Source organism: Danio rerio, chromosome 23 (genome assembly GCF_049306965.1).
Source record: "Danio rerio strain Tuebingen ecotype United States chromosome 23, GRCz12tu, whole genome shotgun sequence".
In the NCBI taxonomy this organism is placed as follows: domain Eukaryota; kingdom Metazoa; phylum Chordata; class Actinopteri; order Cypriniformes; family Danionidae; genus Danio; species Danio rerio.
Genome location: NC_133198.1, coordinates 11,494,829 through 11,512,966, shown reverse-complemented (window position 1 = coordinate 11,512,966; position 18,138 = coordinate 11,494,829). Strand labels below are relative to the sequence as shown.

The following is an 18,138-nucleotide window of genomic DNA, read 5'->3' as shown; positions in this document are numbered from 1 at the left end:
AAGGTGGCTAACCTTTAATGAAAAGTTCAGTGGTGATGCTTGCAGTGCCCTCGGAGTTGTTTGCCAAGCATTTGTACTGGCCCATATCTTCCATCTCGACTTTGTGAATCTGCAGGGAGCCATTCTTCAGCAGAGAATATCTCTCTCCATCTACAGAGCCCTCTGGGTCTTCTCTTCTCCTACAAAACAAACATTGAACCCTTCACAGCTCTTCTCGAATAAAGGCCCATGGGAAGAGCCTTTACTGAAATGACTACAGATGCTCTGTTGATAAAACCGAATCCAATGTAGCCTAGTTTTTTTTCATACCCCTTTTTTTAACCATGACTTTCAACATTGACCAAAGGTTTTTTGAAAGGAAACTTTTCAAAGAGGAAAAAGAGTATAAATATGAGTGCAAAAGGAGGATCCCCTAGAGAGAGCAGACATTTCAAAAGGGCGATAGATCTGGCAGTGTCTTTTCTCCACGTATTGTCCCTTTTTCCTTCATTTAATTCTCTTGACCCTGCAGTGCTGTTATCGGGATCTACGGCTATCATTCTCCAGTGATCTGACCACCAGCTTCAGTAATACTCTGCAGACAACCTGACAGAGTCATTTAGAATGTGTAAGAAAATATTTCTTGAATTTTCACAATTAAAGAGTCCCTATTATGGGTTTTTAAAAATTACTTTGTATGCAGTGTGTAATACAACACTAAGTAAATAAAAACATACAGCTGAGGTTTAAATCTGAAAGTGCACCGTGTTTAAAGCTATTGATTCTTTATCGAAATAGTCGACTCAGAGAATAAATTAATCGTGTTGGGTTTCGATCTTTTGCTTGAACGCGTCAGCATCAATATGGTACATCACCAAATATGAAATGGCGGCTCTGACAAAACGTGAACACGCCTTTCCCTTCAGACACTAGCAAAGCTTGGGGGATCACGGGACTGATTATGACACGAAGATGACGATAACTGACAGATGGGGGTCGACTGCGAGAAATAAAGGGTTAAAGTTAATTTTAACAACAACACCACAGTATAGCTAACTGTGTGCTTTATTTGCTCCTGTAATTATTCAGATTTTTGATACAACAGCCTACGCTGCAATACGGGATTAGTCGGTTGCTTCCTATTGAAGGAAGGAGCAGCAGAGACTATTATGCATGGGACTTTGTAAGTCTTTGAAAGGGACTTTGTCTGTAACTGTTACAATTCATATGGACCAGTTTCTTCTTCCTCCAGATCATAACGTGTAAGAATAATTAGAACTGTTGTCTCATTTTGAGTAGTTTGCAAAATATTTGTTTAATTGTGTGTTGCAACTTGTACTTGCTCTGCGTGGTCTGTAATCACTTATCTATTATAGATCATTGCTTGTAATGTATCTCTCAGGTTAAACCTTCATTAATATTCAGCTATTAATGTGAGCAAAATTACATACAATTTGTAGTAAAAGATTTGTTAAATATGATGCAATAACTTGTGGGCTGCATGCTTTACACTTTTGGATATGCACATAAAAAAACAGTTGATGTGAAACACCAAGATGTGCATCAATTTTGAAAATAGGCATAAAAAACATGCGCATAACTGAGTAGATAAACTTTTAATTCAATAAGACAAGCATAAACTGTGATGGAAACACTTACCGAACAAATTCTAGGATGTGTATTTAAAAAGGTCATGTGATTTTATTATAAGAGATCATGTGATGATAAAAATGTGTGTGAATGGACAAACCAGCAGGCTGAGCACACTGTAAACCATCTGAAATGTTGTTTTGGTCATGCTAAAACGCCTTAACCATTTCGGTATTAGTGTTATTATTAGTGTTAATATTATTCATGACCTCTAGAATTAAGAGAGTCTGTGATCTGCATATCACGCCTTCAAATGGCACCGTGCATTCAATGCTGGTGAGGATTGCCTTCTAAGGTGTCATTTTTTTAAATCAAGAAAAGATTGACGCTGCGTCGCCTATCACAGCAAATTCCATTTTTACTGTTGATATTATACATTTAAACCCCTTGTGGAGAACCACCCCATGAACCAAGAACATATACAGTATGTATATATATATATATATATATATATATATATATATATATATATATATATATATATATATATATATATATATATATATACACACTGTAAACTATTTACTATTTTCTATTTTCCTGACTGTATATAACTACTACTGTGAGAAAATATCAGCAATTGGTACATACTTTCAATATTACTTTTGCTTGAAATGACCAAATCTAATCCTGTTTTTAAGAAATAAGCCTGCTCCTGAGCATGTTTGAGCTACCAGAACTGTTGTATAACAACAACTCTGGGATGAGTTTTGAAGACCTAAACAATCCTGGATCATGTCAAATCGTCAATAACCAAATCCTTCTAATTGTGTAATCCACATACAAAGAATGGACGGACGAAGAATTGTTGTCATAGCAACAGTTCTGGCAGTTCAAACATGCTCGAGATAAATAATAAAAAAAAAAACATATATAGTTACAGTTTAAGCTTAAAGTTGAAGAAAAAATATAAATAAAATTGTCACAGGGTCGTTCTCCTCAAGTGGTTTAAAATAGGAAATGTAATAATATAGACTTTTATATCCACAATATTCAACAGTTTTATGTATGTATATATATATATATATATATATATATATATATATTAGGAATAATAATTTATGCATTCTTGCACATGGTTTGACAGCTAATATGCTGGTGATTTGATGCTTCACAAAAAATGCAGCCACTTTTTCGATATCAAAATGCTTTTTTGATGCAAAATGTATTAAAATAGCTAGTTATTCCTTATGTTACATTATTAAGAAACTTGAATAGGCCTAGGCTACTGTAATAAAGAAAATCTGCTCTAAAGTAAAACTAAATAAAAATGTCTAAATACTCTTAACACATGAAAGTGTACAGCCTGCAGCTTACAACAAATGTGGAAAGTTATTGCGTGTCATATTTAACAAACCGTTTACTGCTAATTTTATGTAATTTTGCTCACATGGATAATTGAATATTAATCAGATGATGTCATTACGCTGCTGTGCCGTCAGCCAATAGTTGCATTGCTGGTCATGATTTCGAGGATTAATAGATCTGTCCTTTACAACACACACAGCGATCTCAGATGAGTTCATCCAGACATTTTAATCTGATTCGCAAACTTGTTTGAAGAACCAAATTAGCCAGAGATCAGTTATCAAGATGAACAGATCCAGGATCCACCAAATGATCATAGATCATTTAAGCGAGGTAGGAAGAATGGACCCCTGGTCTGAACCCTGCTTTGGTTTACAATCAAAATGACTTTATATAACTTAATTATCTTTATAGCTATCACGCTTGGCATAAACGGGTCTTTACGGATACAGAAACCAATGAAAAAATGAAAAAAATGCTTGTTACTTGTCAGAGTTGGTTTGAGACAGAAAAAACACTGTTGAAAAAAAAATACAGACACCCTACTTGTGTCTTATCATGTTGCGTCTATTTAGGACTTGGTGTTGAATGCTTGTTACCAAACTCACCAGTTAAGGGTGGCAGGTGGTGAACTAAAGACATTGCAGTCCATAATCACACTCTTGCCCAACATGGTTGCATACTCCAGATAATTCCTCGTCAGAATCAAAGGAGGGTGATCTGAGGGAAAAACCAGACCATTAGTCAAAACATTCGCGCACGCAGACAAACATCAAACAGCCAGTGTGGCGTATGGCTCACTTTCTGCGGTGCAGTCTGAAACCGAGGCGCAGTTCCCAAAATTACAATTAAACCGTAAAAAAAAAAAAACATTAGCATATAAAAGAGCTCAGTTCTTCTGCCAGCTACAAACAGACAACAGTGACCGAAGTGGTTTGTGTACACACTCTCATGCGCGTTTCATGTTTTTCTTCGACATCAATTACGTAGGAACAGATGCTAACACCCTTAAGCCATTGCATGTCAGCAGGAGCATCACATCATAATCAAAGCCACGGAAACTTCAATGAGGACAACAATCCTCTCTTATGGCGAGATGATTAATTGATGCATGTAAATTAGGTGGGCTGCGCGTGAGTAGCTCAAACCTATTATTGCGCCGGAAGATTAGTAATATGATAATAATCACTTTCGTCCAATTTGCGCAGGTACCTGTAAGTGAAGTACTCACTCATGACTAGCACATTAGCATTGGCCAGTAGGCTGCCGTGTTTGTTGGAGGCCTCACACTGGTACACAGCGGTATCTTTCTGCTCCGCTTTGAGTATGATTATTCTGTCGTCAAGCATTTTGTGATGGGTGGAAGGGAAATCTGAGAAGAAAAACAGCCTAAATTAGCACAGATAACATTGGGTTAGGAAAGACTAGCCTAATACAGTTCCGTTATTTGGTACAACACTGTAAAAAATGTAGGGTTCCACACAATTCATTCATGTTGTCCCAAAACAAATTGATTAAGTAAATTTAACACTTTTAACAAATTGCTGTGCATCGAACATAAAAAAATAAGTTTTCCCTATGAAATCTCAATAATTGTGTTGTTTCAGCTCATTTTAATTAAGTAGTTTGAACAAGTAAAAAAAAATTATTTAAATGCTTTTGTAAACATGTTTCATGAAGGCTGCTCTCATTTTATTAAAAATAGTTATACAAATTTTAAATCCAAATTTAACAAACAGTGTAATTTATTTCTGCAACGCAAAGATGAATTTTCAGCATCATTATTCTATTATTTACTCCCTGTTGTTTTTTTTTTAATTGTCCTATTGTTCTTATATGAAGATTTAATGATCATAAAACCATACAACTGTGCTGCTTAATACATTTTTGTGGAGACTGCAAAAACAGTTTTACAGGCCTTTATAATTTCTGTGTTGTATAAAGGTTTGAATACTGCTGAAATATGCTATTCAAAAAATAAGAAATTATGTATTTTAATTAATCACGTAAAAAAAAGTAGTGATGGCCTAAAAGTGCCCTACGAGTTTTTTTCTTTTTCTTTTTTTTTTATAAATTGAAGGGTTGAACAAGTATGACCTTCAAATCTAGAAAAAGGATTTATTACAAAATATTCAACCACACCCGTTAACCAATCATGAGCTTTGTCTTGTAGGAGGGTGATTATGGCGTAGCGCCTGTTGTTGGTGTCTTGGGGGAATATTTTGTCTGTAAAAATAAAAGCATTTTTTTTACATTTTAAGGTCATTATTATTAGACCCTTAAGCATTTTTATTGGCTACAGAACAAACCATACAATGACTTTCCTAATTACAATAACTTAACTTGGTTACCTAGTTTGCCTAGTATTTAGGTTTCACAATAATCAAAATACTAGTATCTTAAAAAATCTAGAAAAATATTAGCTATATACTGTCATCATGATAAATATATAAAAAATATTATACATTTTATATTATAAATGAGTTCTTAAAACAATTAAGTTTAGAAACCAGTTAAAAAAAAAACTCTTTGTAAACAGAAATTGAGAAAAATAAAATAAAATATAAAAGAGCAAAAGTTTAACAGTAGGGCTTATAATTCTCACTTCAACAATACATATGGCTAAATTTAAGATTTCATCCATAAAAATTACTTTTTAAAATTTCCATTTGACCTAAAGAAGCCCTTGGCTGTTGTTTATTGCAATATTCCATGTCATTATAGTGACAATAAACTTGTAATAACTAACATATTTTTAAGATACACCATTAAATTGTTGCTGTATGATGCACATAATGATTTTACTAGAGCATGCAAATTTAGCATCAACACGGAGTGGCCAGAAATGCACTGCTGTTTACAAACTCTTAATAATGAGCAAACCAGAAAGCAACAACAGACTGTTTTCAAAGCCAGTAATTGCACATTTGGCAGTGGCTTTGAACCGACAAATTCAGTCAAATGGGCCTGATAAGGGTTGAGAGGAGGGGGTTCAACACACCATCGAGGGGCTTGCCGTTTCTTTTCCAGGTGATTGTGGGTTGCGGTTTTCCGGTAGCAGAACAGTTGATGTGGATGTCAGATCCAATCCATGCTAACTGACTCTTCAGCGGCTCCTTCTGCCAGCTCGGTGGCTCTGAGACACACACCATATAAATACCATTAAAACAACACTCTAACTTAAAGCAATACTGCCCTCCTGTGTTTAAAAGTGACATCATTTTTCATGTACAGGATTTCACTTGGCGCTAATGGTCTTTTAAGATCAAATTGATTTTCATTAAGATTATGTTTGGTGCAATAAACGCTATTATGATTCATAAATGAAGTAAACCTGCTAAACATTTTTATATAAATATAAATGAATGAAATATACAGCAGATTGGCAGATGGATGATAGATGCACAGATAGATGAACGGACAGACAGGTGGACAGATTAGTTGATAGATAGATAGATAGATAGATAGATAGATAGATAGATAGATAGATAGATAGATAGATAGATAGATAGATAGATAGATAGATAGATAGATAGATAGATAGATAGATAGATAGATAGATAGATAGATAGATAGATAGATAGATAGATAGATAGATAGATAGATAGATAGATAGATAGATAGATAGATAGATAGGCAGGCAGGCAGGCAGGCAGGCAGGCAGGCAGGCAGGCAGACAGACAGACAGACAGACAGACAGACAGACAGACAGACAGACAGACAGATAGATAGATAGATAGCTTTTATGTCAAACAGATTTATGAATTGGAATTCCTGAGAATCCTCAAATACCAGAGTAAAATTCAGGTTAAAGACCTTGTGAATGTTAGCTTACCCTCTACTTCGACCTGGAAATGATGCACATCTTCACCATGCTGATTCTTGGCTTTACACATGTATTTTCCTTCGTCCTCTTCTCTGATGTTTGGTATTGTCAGAAGCTTTCCGAAGTTCTTTATCTGCGTGCGCTTTGGTAAGTCACCCCATATCTTGATCCATTCTACCTCCGGTGTAGGCCTGAGAAAACACCAGCATACTCTCTCACACTCGCTGTCTCTCTGTCGGTAGAAAAGCTTTGCAGCTGTGTAATATTTGTAAACCCTTGTTGAACTCACAGTCCTTCTGCAATACACTCCAGCTCCAGCTCTTCTCCTTTTTTCAGGAAAGTCGTTGAATGACTGGAGGGAACCAAGATGCTTGGCTTCCTCTCCTGAACTGAATGGGGGAAAATGAGAGTAAATGGCCGTGACATGAATAATAATACAAAAAAACCTTCCTTGATGTCTGAACAAGCAAAATAGGCCAAAGTAATATGAGAAATACATATTATTGAAGATATATCCAGAGAATGTAGGCCATTATCTTACAGAACTTCTGCAAAGAGACACTTAGATGTTATTTTCGAAAAATGTAATAAAAAAATTGTATGAACTCCTAAAAAAGCTGAACATCTAGCAAAGCTTTATCTTAAATTTCTTGTGATTCAATAAAAAGTCTTTATGAGAAGCATTGGTGACAAAAGCAACAACAACAAAATTAAGCTCGCTATATATTTAATACATTTCACAAAATATGTTGACTCACCAATCTTGGCATCACCATCCTCTTGCTTTGCATCAACTATTTAAAAAAAAATTGAAAAAGAAAATGAAGGTCTAAAAAAATTATAGAAAATAGCTATTATAGAAAAACAGAATTTACTGTCTAATCTTTGCCTCATTTAATAAATGACTTGCACATCAGAAGGCAATCCTGACCCGCAGTGACACGTGGTGGCGTTTGAAGGCGTGAGACGCAGAGCACAGACGCTCTTGATTCTGCAGGTCATTACTAATATAATATAACACTAATACTGAAACGGTTAAGGTGTTTTAGCATGACAAAAACAACATTGCAGATGTTTTACATTGTGCTCAGCCTGCTGGTTTATCCATTCGTACATATTTTTTATCATCACATGATCTCTTATAACAAAATCACATGACTTTTATTAATGCGCATACTGGCGTTTCCATCAACTGCTTTTTGAAATGTAGCTAGTGTCTACCATCTACTTACCATTATACGAAATATTTATTTTATGTGTGCGTGATAAACAAAAAGAAAAAACTCCATAACAAATTGGGTGTGAGTAAATAGTAATAGCAGACTCTTTAATGAAACACACCACTTTTTTGAAAATAGAATCAAGTATTTAAGTCTATGTCCGAAAATGCCTACTACTTTGTAGGTACTCGGCTGTTAGAAAAGTATGTTCTATACTGTATGAATGTGATTTATAAATGGAACTTGGACATACTACATCCGCCATTTTGACATGATCACGTGACCTACCCATGTCAGTTGCATTTATTCAATCCCATTCATGAATTTTCTCACAGTGCATCATAGGATAGCAAAGCATGCATCTCATGCACACTTCAGCATATCGCCGGATGTAGGTAATCCAGGTACTTCTCGCATTTTATGACTTCAGACATACTACTCTGCTAGTGTACTATATAGTATGGAAGTATGCAATTTCGGATGTAGCCCTAGAGTTAAACAGTTGAGTTTGACCAAGTTTTTAATTCATTTAGCTTATCTCTGGGTCTAGCTTAGCTTAGCATATCACTGAATTGGATTAGACCATAGAAAATAGGAACTTCCGATTTTTCGGAAGAATTATTACATGATGAAATCTACAGAAAAGTTAAGCTTTAAATAAAAAAATAATCAAAACATGATCAAGTTTTTGACTAATGGTCTAATCCAATTCAATTACTTATGCTAAGCTAAAAGTGCTCCTGTCAGACCCAGACATCATAGCAATGGATTCAACAATGTAAAAAAACTCAACTGTTTAAATGTAGAGGACTTCAAAAATGAGACTTTTTACAAAAACATGGAGTGTTCCTTTAAAATAGAGATTAAAGTGTGTGCCCAACCGTTATTGTGATCGTATAAGCATGCTAAAGAACAGCATGCTGACAATACACTAAAGTTTAAAGTTTAAATCCACTTTAATGAATCACTAATAAAGCCGCTTGAGCATTGCTTTTGGAACTAATCTATTACCTTCAATTTACTTTTAAAAGCAAATATACCAAGACTTGTATTTATGGCAAGCTGGTTAAACATTAAAGCTAAAAACTATATCTATGTTACTAGTAGGCTAGTAGGCTTGTTTTTTTCTCAGAACTTTCCATTCATTAGCTACTTGTCACAACTGCTTGAAAATGATAAGTACTGGTATCCCTAAAATAAGTAATATTTAATAACTGCATCTAATGAATAATCTAATATTATTGATATATAGGGCGACACAGTGGCTCAGTGGTTAACACTGTTGCCTCACAACAGGTCACTAGTTGAGAGGAGTCAGGATGCAGACCTGGTGCAGTGCAATCAATGATTTTAATGGGCTCACCTAACCCCACCCGTAACTCTACCCCTACCCCTACGTTATTCGCTCCATTTGAGTGCATTGTGTCTGACATTGCATTGCTGAGCGATGCAATCTCAGCTTGCATCATAAAGGCTGCATCCAGATGCTATTGCACTGGTTCGAGACACGGCTGGGTAAGTTACTATTTCTGTGTGCATGTTCTCCACGTTTTAGTGTGGGTTTCCTCCGAGTGCTCCGGTTTCCATCACAGTCCAAAGACAATCGCCATATGTGAATTGGATAAACTAAATTGGCCGTAGTGTATGTGCGTAAATAAGTGTGTATGGATGTTTCCCTGTTTTTGGTTGCAGCTGAAAGGGCATCGCTGTGGCAACCCCTGATGAAAAAAGGAACTAAGCCAAAGGAAAATGAATGACTGAATACATATCTAATATTATCGTTTAAAAAACTATTCCCAACTGGAATACTTAGTTGGAATATAGTTGATACCTGAATGACAGAAAAAAGCTACTTATTATTTGTTTTTAACAGAGTAGTTACTAGTATAATAATAAATAAGTGCTAGTGCTTGATGCAAAACACTACTAGCTACAAAATAAATAACAGTAACCCAAAAATAGACAGTAGTATTACAACAGCTTGCCTTAATTTGTTTTTATACGTAGATTGTTGTGCATCTCAATTTTGTTTTCAGTGTGTTAGTCATCAGGACACATCAAGCTAAAATACTTTCAAAAGCACATTATGTGCTTTGTCCAGCTGTTCATAAAAGCAAGAATGTTTCCTGTGTCTTTCATTATCACCCAAAACCAGCAGAACAGGTTCTCCCTTTAACTTATTGGTTGATTGTACCATCCCTAAAATTATATATTCATTTCCACTGACAAGTTTGATGGGGTCAATATATTTATGCTAATAAAATGAATATATTTTCAGCTGATATACATTAAACTTATTAATATAAGAGTAATTAATCAATAATACTTCAATCATTTATATGTAATTATTTATTTATTTATTTATAATGATTTAAAATATCCCAAAAATATCACAGTTTGCATATATATTAAGAAAATAGTACTGTTTTAGGCATTATTAATAATAATAAGATATTCAGAGTAACAAACCAGCATATTAGAAAAATAGAGACTTCTGTCAAAAGCATTTGAATAAAAACAATAATGCCAACGTCAAACGTTTCAAGTGGCATTGTATATCAAGTACACAATATTTATTTATTTATTTTATTATTTTTTTGTTTGTTTGTTTGTTTATTTATTATTATTATTATTATTATTATTATTATATATTTATAAAGAAAGAATTGTGAAAAATGGTAGAAACTGGACAGTGAATTAATAAAATGATAACATAAATAAATAAAAAAATATTAAATTAAAACGTTTTAGGGAGTTAGATGTTGTTTTTAATACTCCGAGTTATCATATATATAACTCAGAGTATAAAAACAACATCTAACTCTCTAAAACGTTTTAATTTAAATATTTTTTATTTATTTATGTTATCATTTTATTAATTCACTGTCTAGTTACTACGATTTTTCACAATTCTTTCTTTTGCGTTTAACAACTTAACACCTTAAATAACTGTAAAACACTATAATTACTGCAATACATGTTTTTGTTTAAAGATAATCATTACAAATTCATTAACTAAGCCAATGTATAATAGCCACATTCTACAATTTCTCAAAAATAACACCTCCAAACTGCAGTGACATAAAATAACATAGAACCGCATAAATCCTTTGAATTATTTCAATACCTGGCTTGACCTTGAGGACCATGCGGGGTTTCTGGACGATTGTGCGTATTTTGAAGAAGGAGGCGAAGCAGCAGTAGTCATCATGACTGTCTGACACCAGCGTATTAGAGAAGTACAGATTCCCACTGAGGCCCATGGACACCCTCTCATTCTGCTCAATGTGCCGGAGATCTGCGAACAATACAGAGAGCATGCTTAGATTAACATGAGCAACAGGACATCCATCCAAACCAGCCAGAAACAGTACATCTGACAGCTGAACTGCAGATAACAGACATCATGGGAAGCGCTCAGAATCTGCAGCTCACTTCACATTTCGGTGGATCGTGATTAAGATGCCTCTTCAGCTCTGGAAGCGAAGATATGTGCAGAAATAATAAGAGGTTTTTAATCAAACTATAAATATCCTTAAGTTTTATTTACTTCAGAAGGAAGCTTGGATAAAATATGTTTTTCTTTTAGAGGAAAGGGTAATTAAATTATATATTTGCCAATGGGTGGAAAATGAAATGACTCAATTGAGATTATTTAAACGTATTTTATAAGCCTTAACCAAATATCAATGTCATTAGATTACCCTGAAATCCAATATCTTTCATTCGTTCATTAATTTTTTTTTTTTTTTTCGCCTCAGTCCCTTTATTAATCTAGGGTTGCCACAGCGGAATGAACAGGTAACTTATTCAGCATGTTTTATGCAGCGGATGCCCTTCCAGATGCGACCCATTATTGAGAAACATCCATAGACACTCACTCACACACACATACAATATGGAAAAATTAGCTTACCCAGTCCACCTATGTCACATATCTTTTGACTTATGGAGAAAACCGGAGCAAACACAAGCCAACAAGGGAGAACATGCAAACTCCACACAGAAATTCTAACTCACCCAGCCGAGGTTCGAACCAGCAAGCTTTTAACTGTGAGGTGATCGTGCTACCCACTGCGCCACTGTGACGCCCCTAAAATTTCTCACCATTATTATTTTTGTTATTATTTAATTAGTAATGTTTGAATGGGAAACAAGTCAGATAGTAAGAGTTATATTTGTAAATTACATTTTCCAAATGTAATTTACAAATAAAAATATGCAAGTTCATGTTTAGTGTTTAATAATATTTGCACATATATAAAAAATATGTAGTATTTAATACGTCATATGTCATGTGTAATACAGTCACTTTATTAGATACACCTTACTAGTATCGAGTTGGACCCCCCTTTGCCTTCAGAACTGCCTTAATCCTTCAAGGCATAGATTCAACAAGGTACTGGAAATATTCCTCCAAGATTTTGGTCCATATTGACATGATAGCATCACGCAGTTGCTTCACATTTGTCGACTGCACATCCTTGATGCAAATTGTTCCACCACATACCAAAGGTGCTCTACTGAATTGAGTTGTGGTTACTGTGGAGGCCATTTGACTACAGTATAATGTACAGTGTACAATGTTTGAACTCACTGTCATGTTCAAGAAACTAGTCTGAGATGATTCGCGCTTTATGACATGGTGCGTTATCCAGCTGGAAGTAGCCATCAGTAGATGGGTATACTGTGATCATGAAGGATGGACATGGTCAGCAACAATATTCAGGTAGGCTGTGGCATTGACACCATGCTCAATTGGTACTAATGGGCCCAAAGTGTGCTGAGAAAATATTGCATACACACTATTACACCACCAACACCAGCCTAAACCGTTGATACAAGGCAGGATGGATCCATGGTTTCATGTTGTCAAATTCTGATCCTACCATCTGAATGTTGCAGCAGAAATTGAGCCTAATCAGAGGCAACATTTTCCAATCTTCTATTGTTCTATTTTGCTGAGCCTGTGCGAACTGTAGTCTCAGTTTCCTGTTCTTAACTGACAGGAGTGGCACGCACTGTGGTGTTTTGCTGTTGGAGCTCATCTGCCTCAAGGTTTGACATGTAGATGGTCTTTTGCAGACCTTGGTTGTGATGAGTGGTTATTTGAGTTACTGTTGCCTTTCTATCAGCTCGAACCAGTCTGACCATTGTCCTCTGACCTCTGGCATCAACAAGGCCTTTGTGCCCACTGAACTGCCGCTCACTGGATATGTTCTCTTTTTTGCCCCATTCTTTGTAAACCCCAGAGATGGTTGTGTGCGAAAATCCCAGTAGATCTGTAGTTTCTGAAATACTCGGACTAGCCTGTCTGGCACCAACAACCATGCCACGTTCAAAGTCACTTAAATCACCTTTCCTCTCCGTGTTGATGCTTATTTTAAACTGCAGCAGATCGTCTTGACCATGTCTACATATCTAAATGCATTGAGTTGCTCCTATGTCATTGGCTGATTAGAAATTTTCATTAATCAGTTGGACAGGTGTACTTAATAAAGTGGCCGGTGATTGCTTCTCTACAATATGTTTCTGTTATACTATAGTAACACTAGCTGAAAACAAATCTACTGTTTAACTGGCTAGACTGAAACTCTCAAACAACTGTCACACAACCTCTTCTTACATACAGACAACAGCATTCTTTATCATTTGCTTCATGCAACTTGTTTATCATCAACAGCATGTTATTAGCGCAGGCGGATTAAAACCTACAGTCTGGCGCCAGTAAAACGGTAGTTATATACAGTTTAATAATAAGCGTGCATCTGTACTCTATACTGTAGCCAAAAACAAGATGATGATTGACATGTAAAACAACAAGAATGTTTCCTGCAACCGCTGAGAAAATCTGAACAGGTGCTATTAATACCACCAAGAAACTGACAGCAGAGAGCTTTCAGGTCACTGAATTATGTTTTTTTTTTTTTCAGCATAATAATTTTTATGTAGTGTTAATATTAGCTGTTTGGTAATACAACATGTCTAACAGCTTGTTTTCAAACAAATTTTTAATTTCTAATTTAATTTCTATAATTTAATATTTAGTCTAATCAGCCAATCACATGGCAGCAACTCAATGCATTTATACATGTAGACATGGTCAAGACAATCTCAGTTCAAACTGAGCATTAGAATGGGGAAGAAAGGTGATTTAAACAACTTTAAATGTGGCATGGTTGTTAGTGCCAGACGGGCTGGTCTGAATATTTCAGAAACTGCTGATCTACTAGGGTTTTCATACACAACCATCTCTAGGGTTTATAGAGAATGGTCTGAAAAAAGATAAACTATCGAGTGAGCGGCAGTTCTGTGGGCGCAAATGCCTTGTTGATGCCAGAGGTCAGAGAATGGCCAGACTGATTTGCGCTAATAGAAAGGCAACAGTAACTGAAATAACCACTTGCTACAACCAAGGTATGCAGAAGAGCATCGCTGAATGCACAAATTGAACCTACAAAGGCTCACCAAAATTAGACAATAGAACATTGGACAAAGTTGCCTGGTCTGATGAGTCTTAACTTCTGCTGTGACATTTGGATGGTTAAGTTGGTGTCAACAACATGAAAGCATGGATGCATCCTGCCTTGTTTCAACAGTTCAGGCTGGTGATGGTGGTGTAATGGCATGGGGGATATTTTCTTGGTTTTGGATTTTTCATTAGTTTTAGTTTTTATTTCGTTTTGAGTTTCTGGATTCAAATTCAGTTCATTTTAATTCGATTTTAGAGGTAGATTTACTAGTTTTTATTTGTTTTTATATTTTGAAATTGCTTACTTTTAGTTTAGTGTTTATTTGTTTTTGTGTTTTTTTTTTTGTTTGTTTTTTGTAATTTAGGACATTTATTGGGTGCAAGTCAAAATCATCAGAATAAATATTTTATAATAAAAACTCAAACAAAGATAGGCTACATTTTCATGACACCAGAACACTATACCATTTACCCCTACTATCAACCCATCCTCAAATTCAAATACAACAGCCCACAAGATAGCAGCTTTAAATAAAATATGTGTGCAAGGCTGCTTCTGAGGTTAAATACACAGTAGTGATAAGAAGTTCAAATCTTTAACACAAACTGGACCTTTTGTGAAAATCTTTCCAAGTTTGGACTCAACATATCAAAAATATGTAGTCAGCAATCATAATTTCAGTCAGTTCAAACATCACCATGACCTGAAAAATTTCTTACAATTATGTTTTGCAACCAAACTGAAGCATGATTCACTTGTTTAAACTCTATTGCAACTGGCTGTTATTAAATAAACTTACAGTTCGTGTTCGGTTCACAGAATTATGCATGCACAGAATTATCGGTTCACCGCTTCTCAAATCTGATCTCAGTGTACTGTTCTTTTAACTAAATAACTCAGTATATAATGGTTTATTTCGAGTCAGAGGGGGACGTAAAAAGTAAGTTGTTTGTGGATAAGTGCTTAACATTACTGGAGACATGAATCGTTTCAAATGATTCAGTTCGATTTGGTGATTTAGTTTAACCGGTTCACTTAGAAGATCCAGTGTAAAAAATTATTAATTTGCGATCACTTGTTATATCAGTGATCTAATGGCTGCAGATCGATATGGACTACAAATCCACCATTAATGGAATACAAGACCCATTCAGGCAACACACACACACACAACTGGTTCCTGATCCTGACTGATTGCAAACACACAGCTGATGCTGCTCAAGTACTGATTAAACCAGCCTGATCTCATGAGAAAACTTAAGTATTTTACGTTTTGGCAGTCTAGTGGCTAATTCGTACGAATTTAAAACCCTTGCTTGGCTTAGAGAGCACATATCCTTGATCCAACTATTTCAGACACTGTGAGTAATGCTGCAAACTGAATTAGGAGAACTAGTATTATTTTTAAAGGGTCACAAAACACCAAAAACACATTTTTTGAGCTGTTAACAGTCGTATATGTGTCCCACACTGCTAAAAACACTATTAGGACACATATATTTCACTAAAAAGTGAAAATTAATCATTGAACACACTGTCTTTCTACCCTGCTTGTGTGTGTGTGTTTGTTTTTCCTCGGTCCTCGGTAAGCGCGTGCTTAAATGGCAACTCCCATTATTTTCAAACCCTTCCCATTTCCCCTCCCCGACACACCCACCCAAACAGAGCTAAACACACCCACTTTCCTGACTTGTTCCAAACTAGAGGTGTGAAGACACCCTGCTGAAACGGGGGGTTTTGTGGCCCTTTAACCTTGAATTGATGTAAACATAGTGTAGGAAACGTCCAGAAACATAAGTAATCTTTCAAATTGCATAATAGGAGCACTGTAAATATTACCATGTTCACAAGTCCTGAAAAAAAAAGAAAAAAGTCAGAAATGATTATAGTCATTTGGTTTGACCAATTGCAACACATTGTGCCATCTAACCAATCAGACCACAGTAGAGCCTAAGAAAGGCAGAGTTTAGAGAGCATAGATCCTTAAACCAACTCTCTGTCAGAGAAATGCTGCAAATTAAATTATGAAAATTATTATATATATATATTTTTTTTTTTTTAAATTGAATAATGTAAACATATTGTAGGAAACATCCCACAACAAAATCACAATATTTTTAAATAACATAATAGTGGCATCTTTATTATTATTATTATTATTATTATTATTATTATTATTATTATTATTATTATTATTATCTCATTGGATCCCTTTGTTTGGGTAAAGCAGAATACAGCAAACTAATTTAAAGTCTCTTTAATTTACTGTACCATTGGTCATCCAGTACAGCTGCCAGGGTGGAATCCCTTGTGGCGGGTTACACTCCAAAACCACCGAATCACCCTCTGTGACCACAATTGGCTCTATCTTCTCCTTGGGAAACTTGGGTACCACTGCGAGGAGGAATGAAAACAACACAAATGAATAACTTTTAATATTCACTTCCTCAGCCTAGAGACAGACTACCATCGAAGCGTTCATTAAGAAATTGTCAAGACTAAAAACAAGTTGAGCAGCATCATGTTGAATGTGCTTAAGGGTACACACATGCAAAGATGCAAATATCCTGAAGCAGACCTGTGAAAATTACTTGAATTGCAAAAATTCAAGTTAAGAAGCCAAGACAATGAGTGATATATATATGAACTATGACTTACTAGGCACAATAAATTCGGCTTCTTCTGAAGTTGCAGTTCCGAGTTTGTTGGAGGCGTAACATCTGTACTTTCCCTGGTATTTCACTTTATCTTTTTTATTTGGTATCTCAAAGGTTCCAGTATTTTCTTCTGTAGTGACCTGAGGGTCTTTATGTGGGTCAAAATCCATCCCATCTTTTGTCCAGCGGAACCTGTTTGATTAAAATCACACAACATGCAACTTTTAATAACACTAATGATTTGATTTTTCTTGTTTTATTTACAAATGTAAAAGCTTCTCTGAAGTGTATGGAAACCAGTTACTGCCTCTATTAAAAAAAAAAAAAATTAAAAATAAATTAAAAAAACATATTTAAGTATATTTTGGCACTATTGTGTGATTCAAACTCGCAAATCTGTTTTTTTTTTTTTTCTCAGAATTGTGAGAAGTAAACTCGAAATTGCAAGTTATCCCTTTTATTGCCTGTTTGACCAAATGGATGAGCATATTTTGAGCCACTACATTTTACTCAGAGGAGTATCTAATTTAACTCAACCTAATTGAGCCATCTCTACCATCTGGTTGAAGTATGTTATGACAAAAAAAAATCCACTAGTTGTCAGCAAGTCAATTAACAGCATTCGTCACAACAGTTCTTCCACCACTGAAGTCATAAAAAAGGAAATCACTCCTGACATGTGAACTTTGGTGAAAATTTTGTGTTTGGTGAAATTTTTCAAGATAGGCTTTCCTTTTATTGAACATATTACACTGTAAGAGCACAAACTTTACAAAGTTTAGGTGCCATGAAAATTGTAGTATGTTTTAATAATTTCTCAGAAATATGCTCAACCAGAATCAGAATCAGCTTTATTGCCAAGTGTGCACACACACACACAAAGAATTTGCTTTGGCTACAGAAGCTTCCAGTGTATATAAAGTGACAAGTTACAACACAAAATAAAAATGAAAAAAGATGTTGAATTGTATGTAAAGATTTTTTATAAATATGCAGGTTATGAGGTGCTGTGTACAAATGCGAAT

The 18,138-nt window shown here is 35.1% G+C and overlaps 1 protein-coding gene across 26 annotated transcripts in view; it reads right to left on the bottom strand.

The window, feature by feature from the left end:
* Positions 1-18,138, bottom strand: part of chl1a (cell adhesion molecule L1-like a) — a 163,462-nt gene that overhangs the window by 50,711 nt on the left and 94,613 nt on the right. For all 26 annotated transcript variants that reach the window (XR_012398374.1, XR_012398375.1, XM_073938600.1 and 23 more), the window contains 10 exons: positions 17,115-17,305; positions 16,728-16,850; positions 11,111-11,281; positions 7,522-7,557; positions 7,053-7,152; positions 6,773-6,954; positions 5,939-6,073; positions 4,169-4,309; positions 3,546-3,657; positions 13-179 (listed from right to left, as the gene is read on the bottom strand). Coding sequence is in view for 24 of the 26 variants with exons in the window: in XM_073938600.1 (XP_073794701.1) it covers positions 13-179; positions 3,546-3,657; positions 4,169-4,309; positions 5,939-6,073; positions 6,773-6,954; positions 7,053-7,152; positions 7,522-7,557; positions 11,111-11,281; positions 16,728-16,850; positions 17,115-17,305 (1,358 nt within the window). In the remaining 2 variants the exon portion in view is untranslated. The remainder of the gene's footprint in view (positions 1-12; positions 180-3,545; positions 3,658-4,168; positions 4,310-5,938; positions 6,074-6,772; positions 6,955-7,052; positions 7,153-7,521; positions 7,558-11,110; positions 11,282-16,727; positions 16,851-17,114; positions 17,306-18,138) is intronic.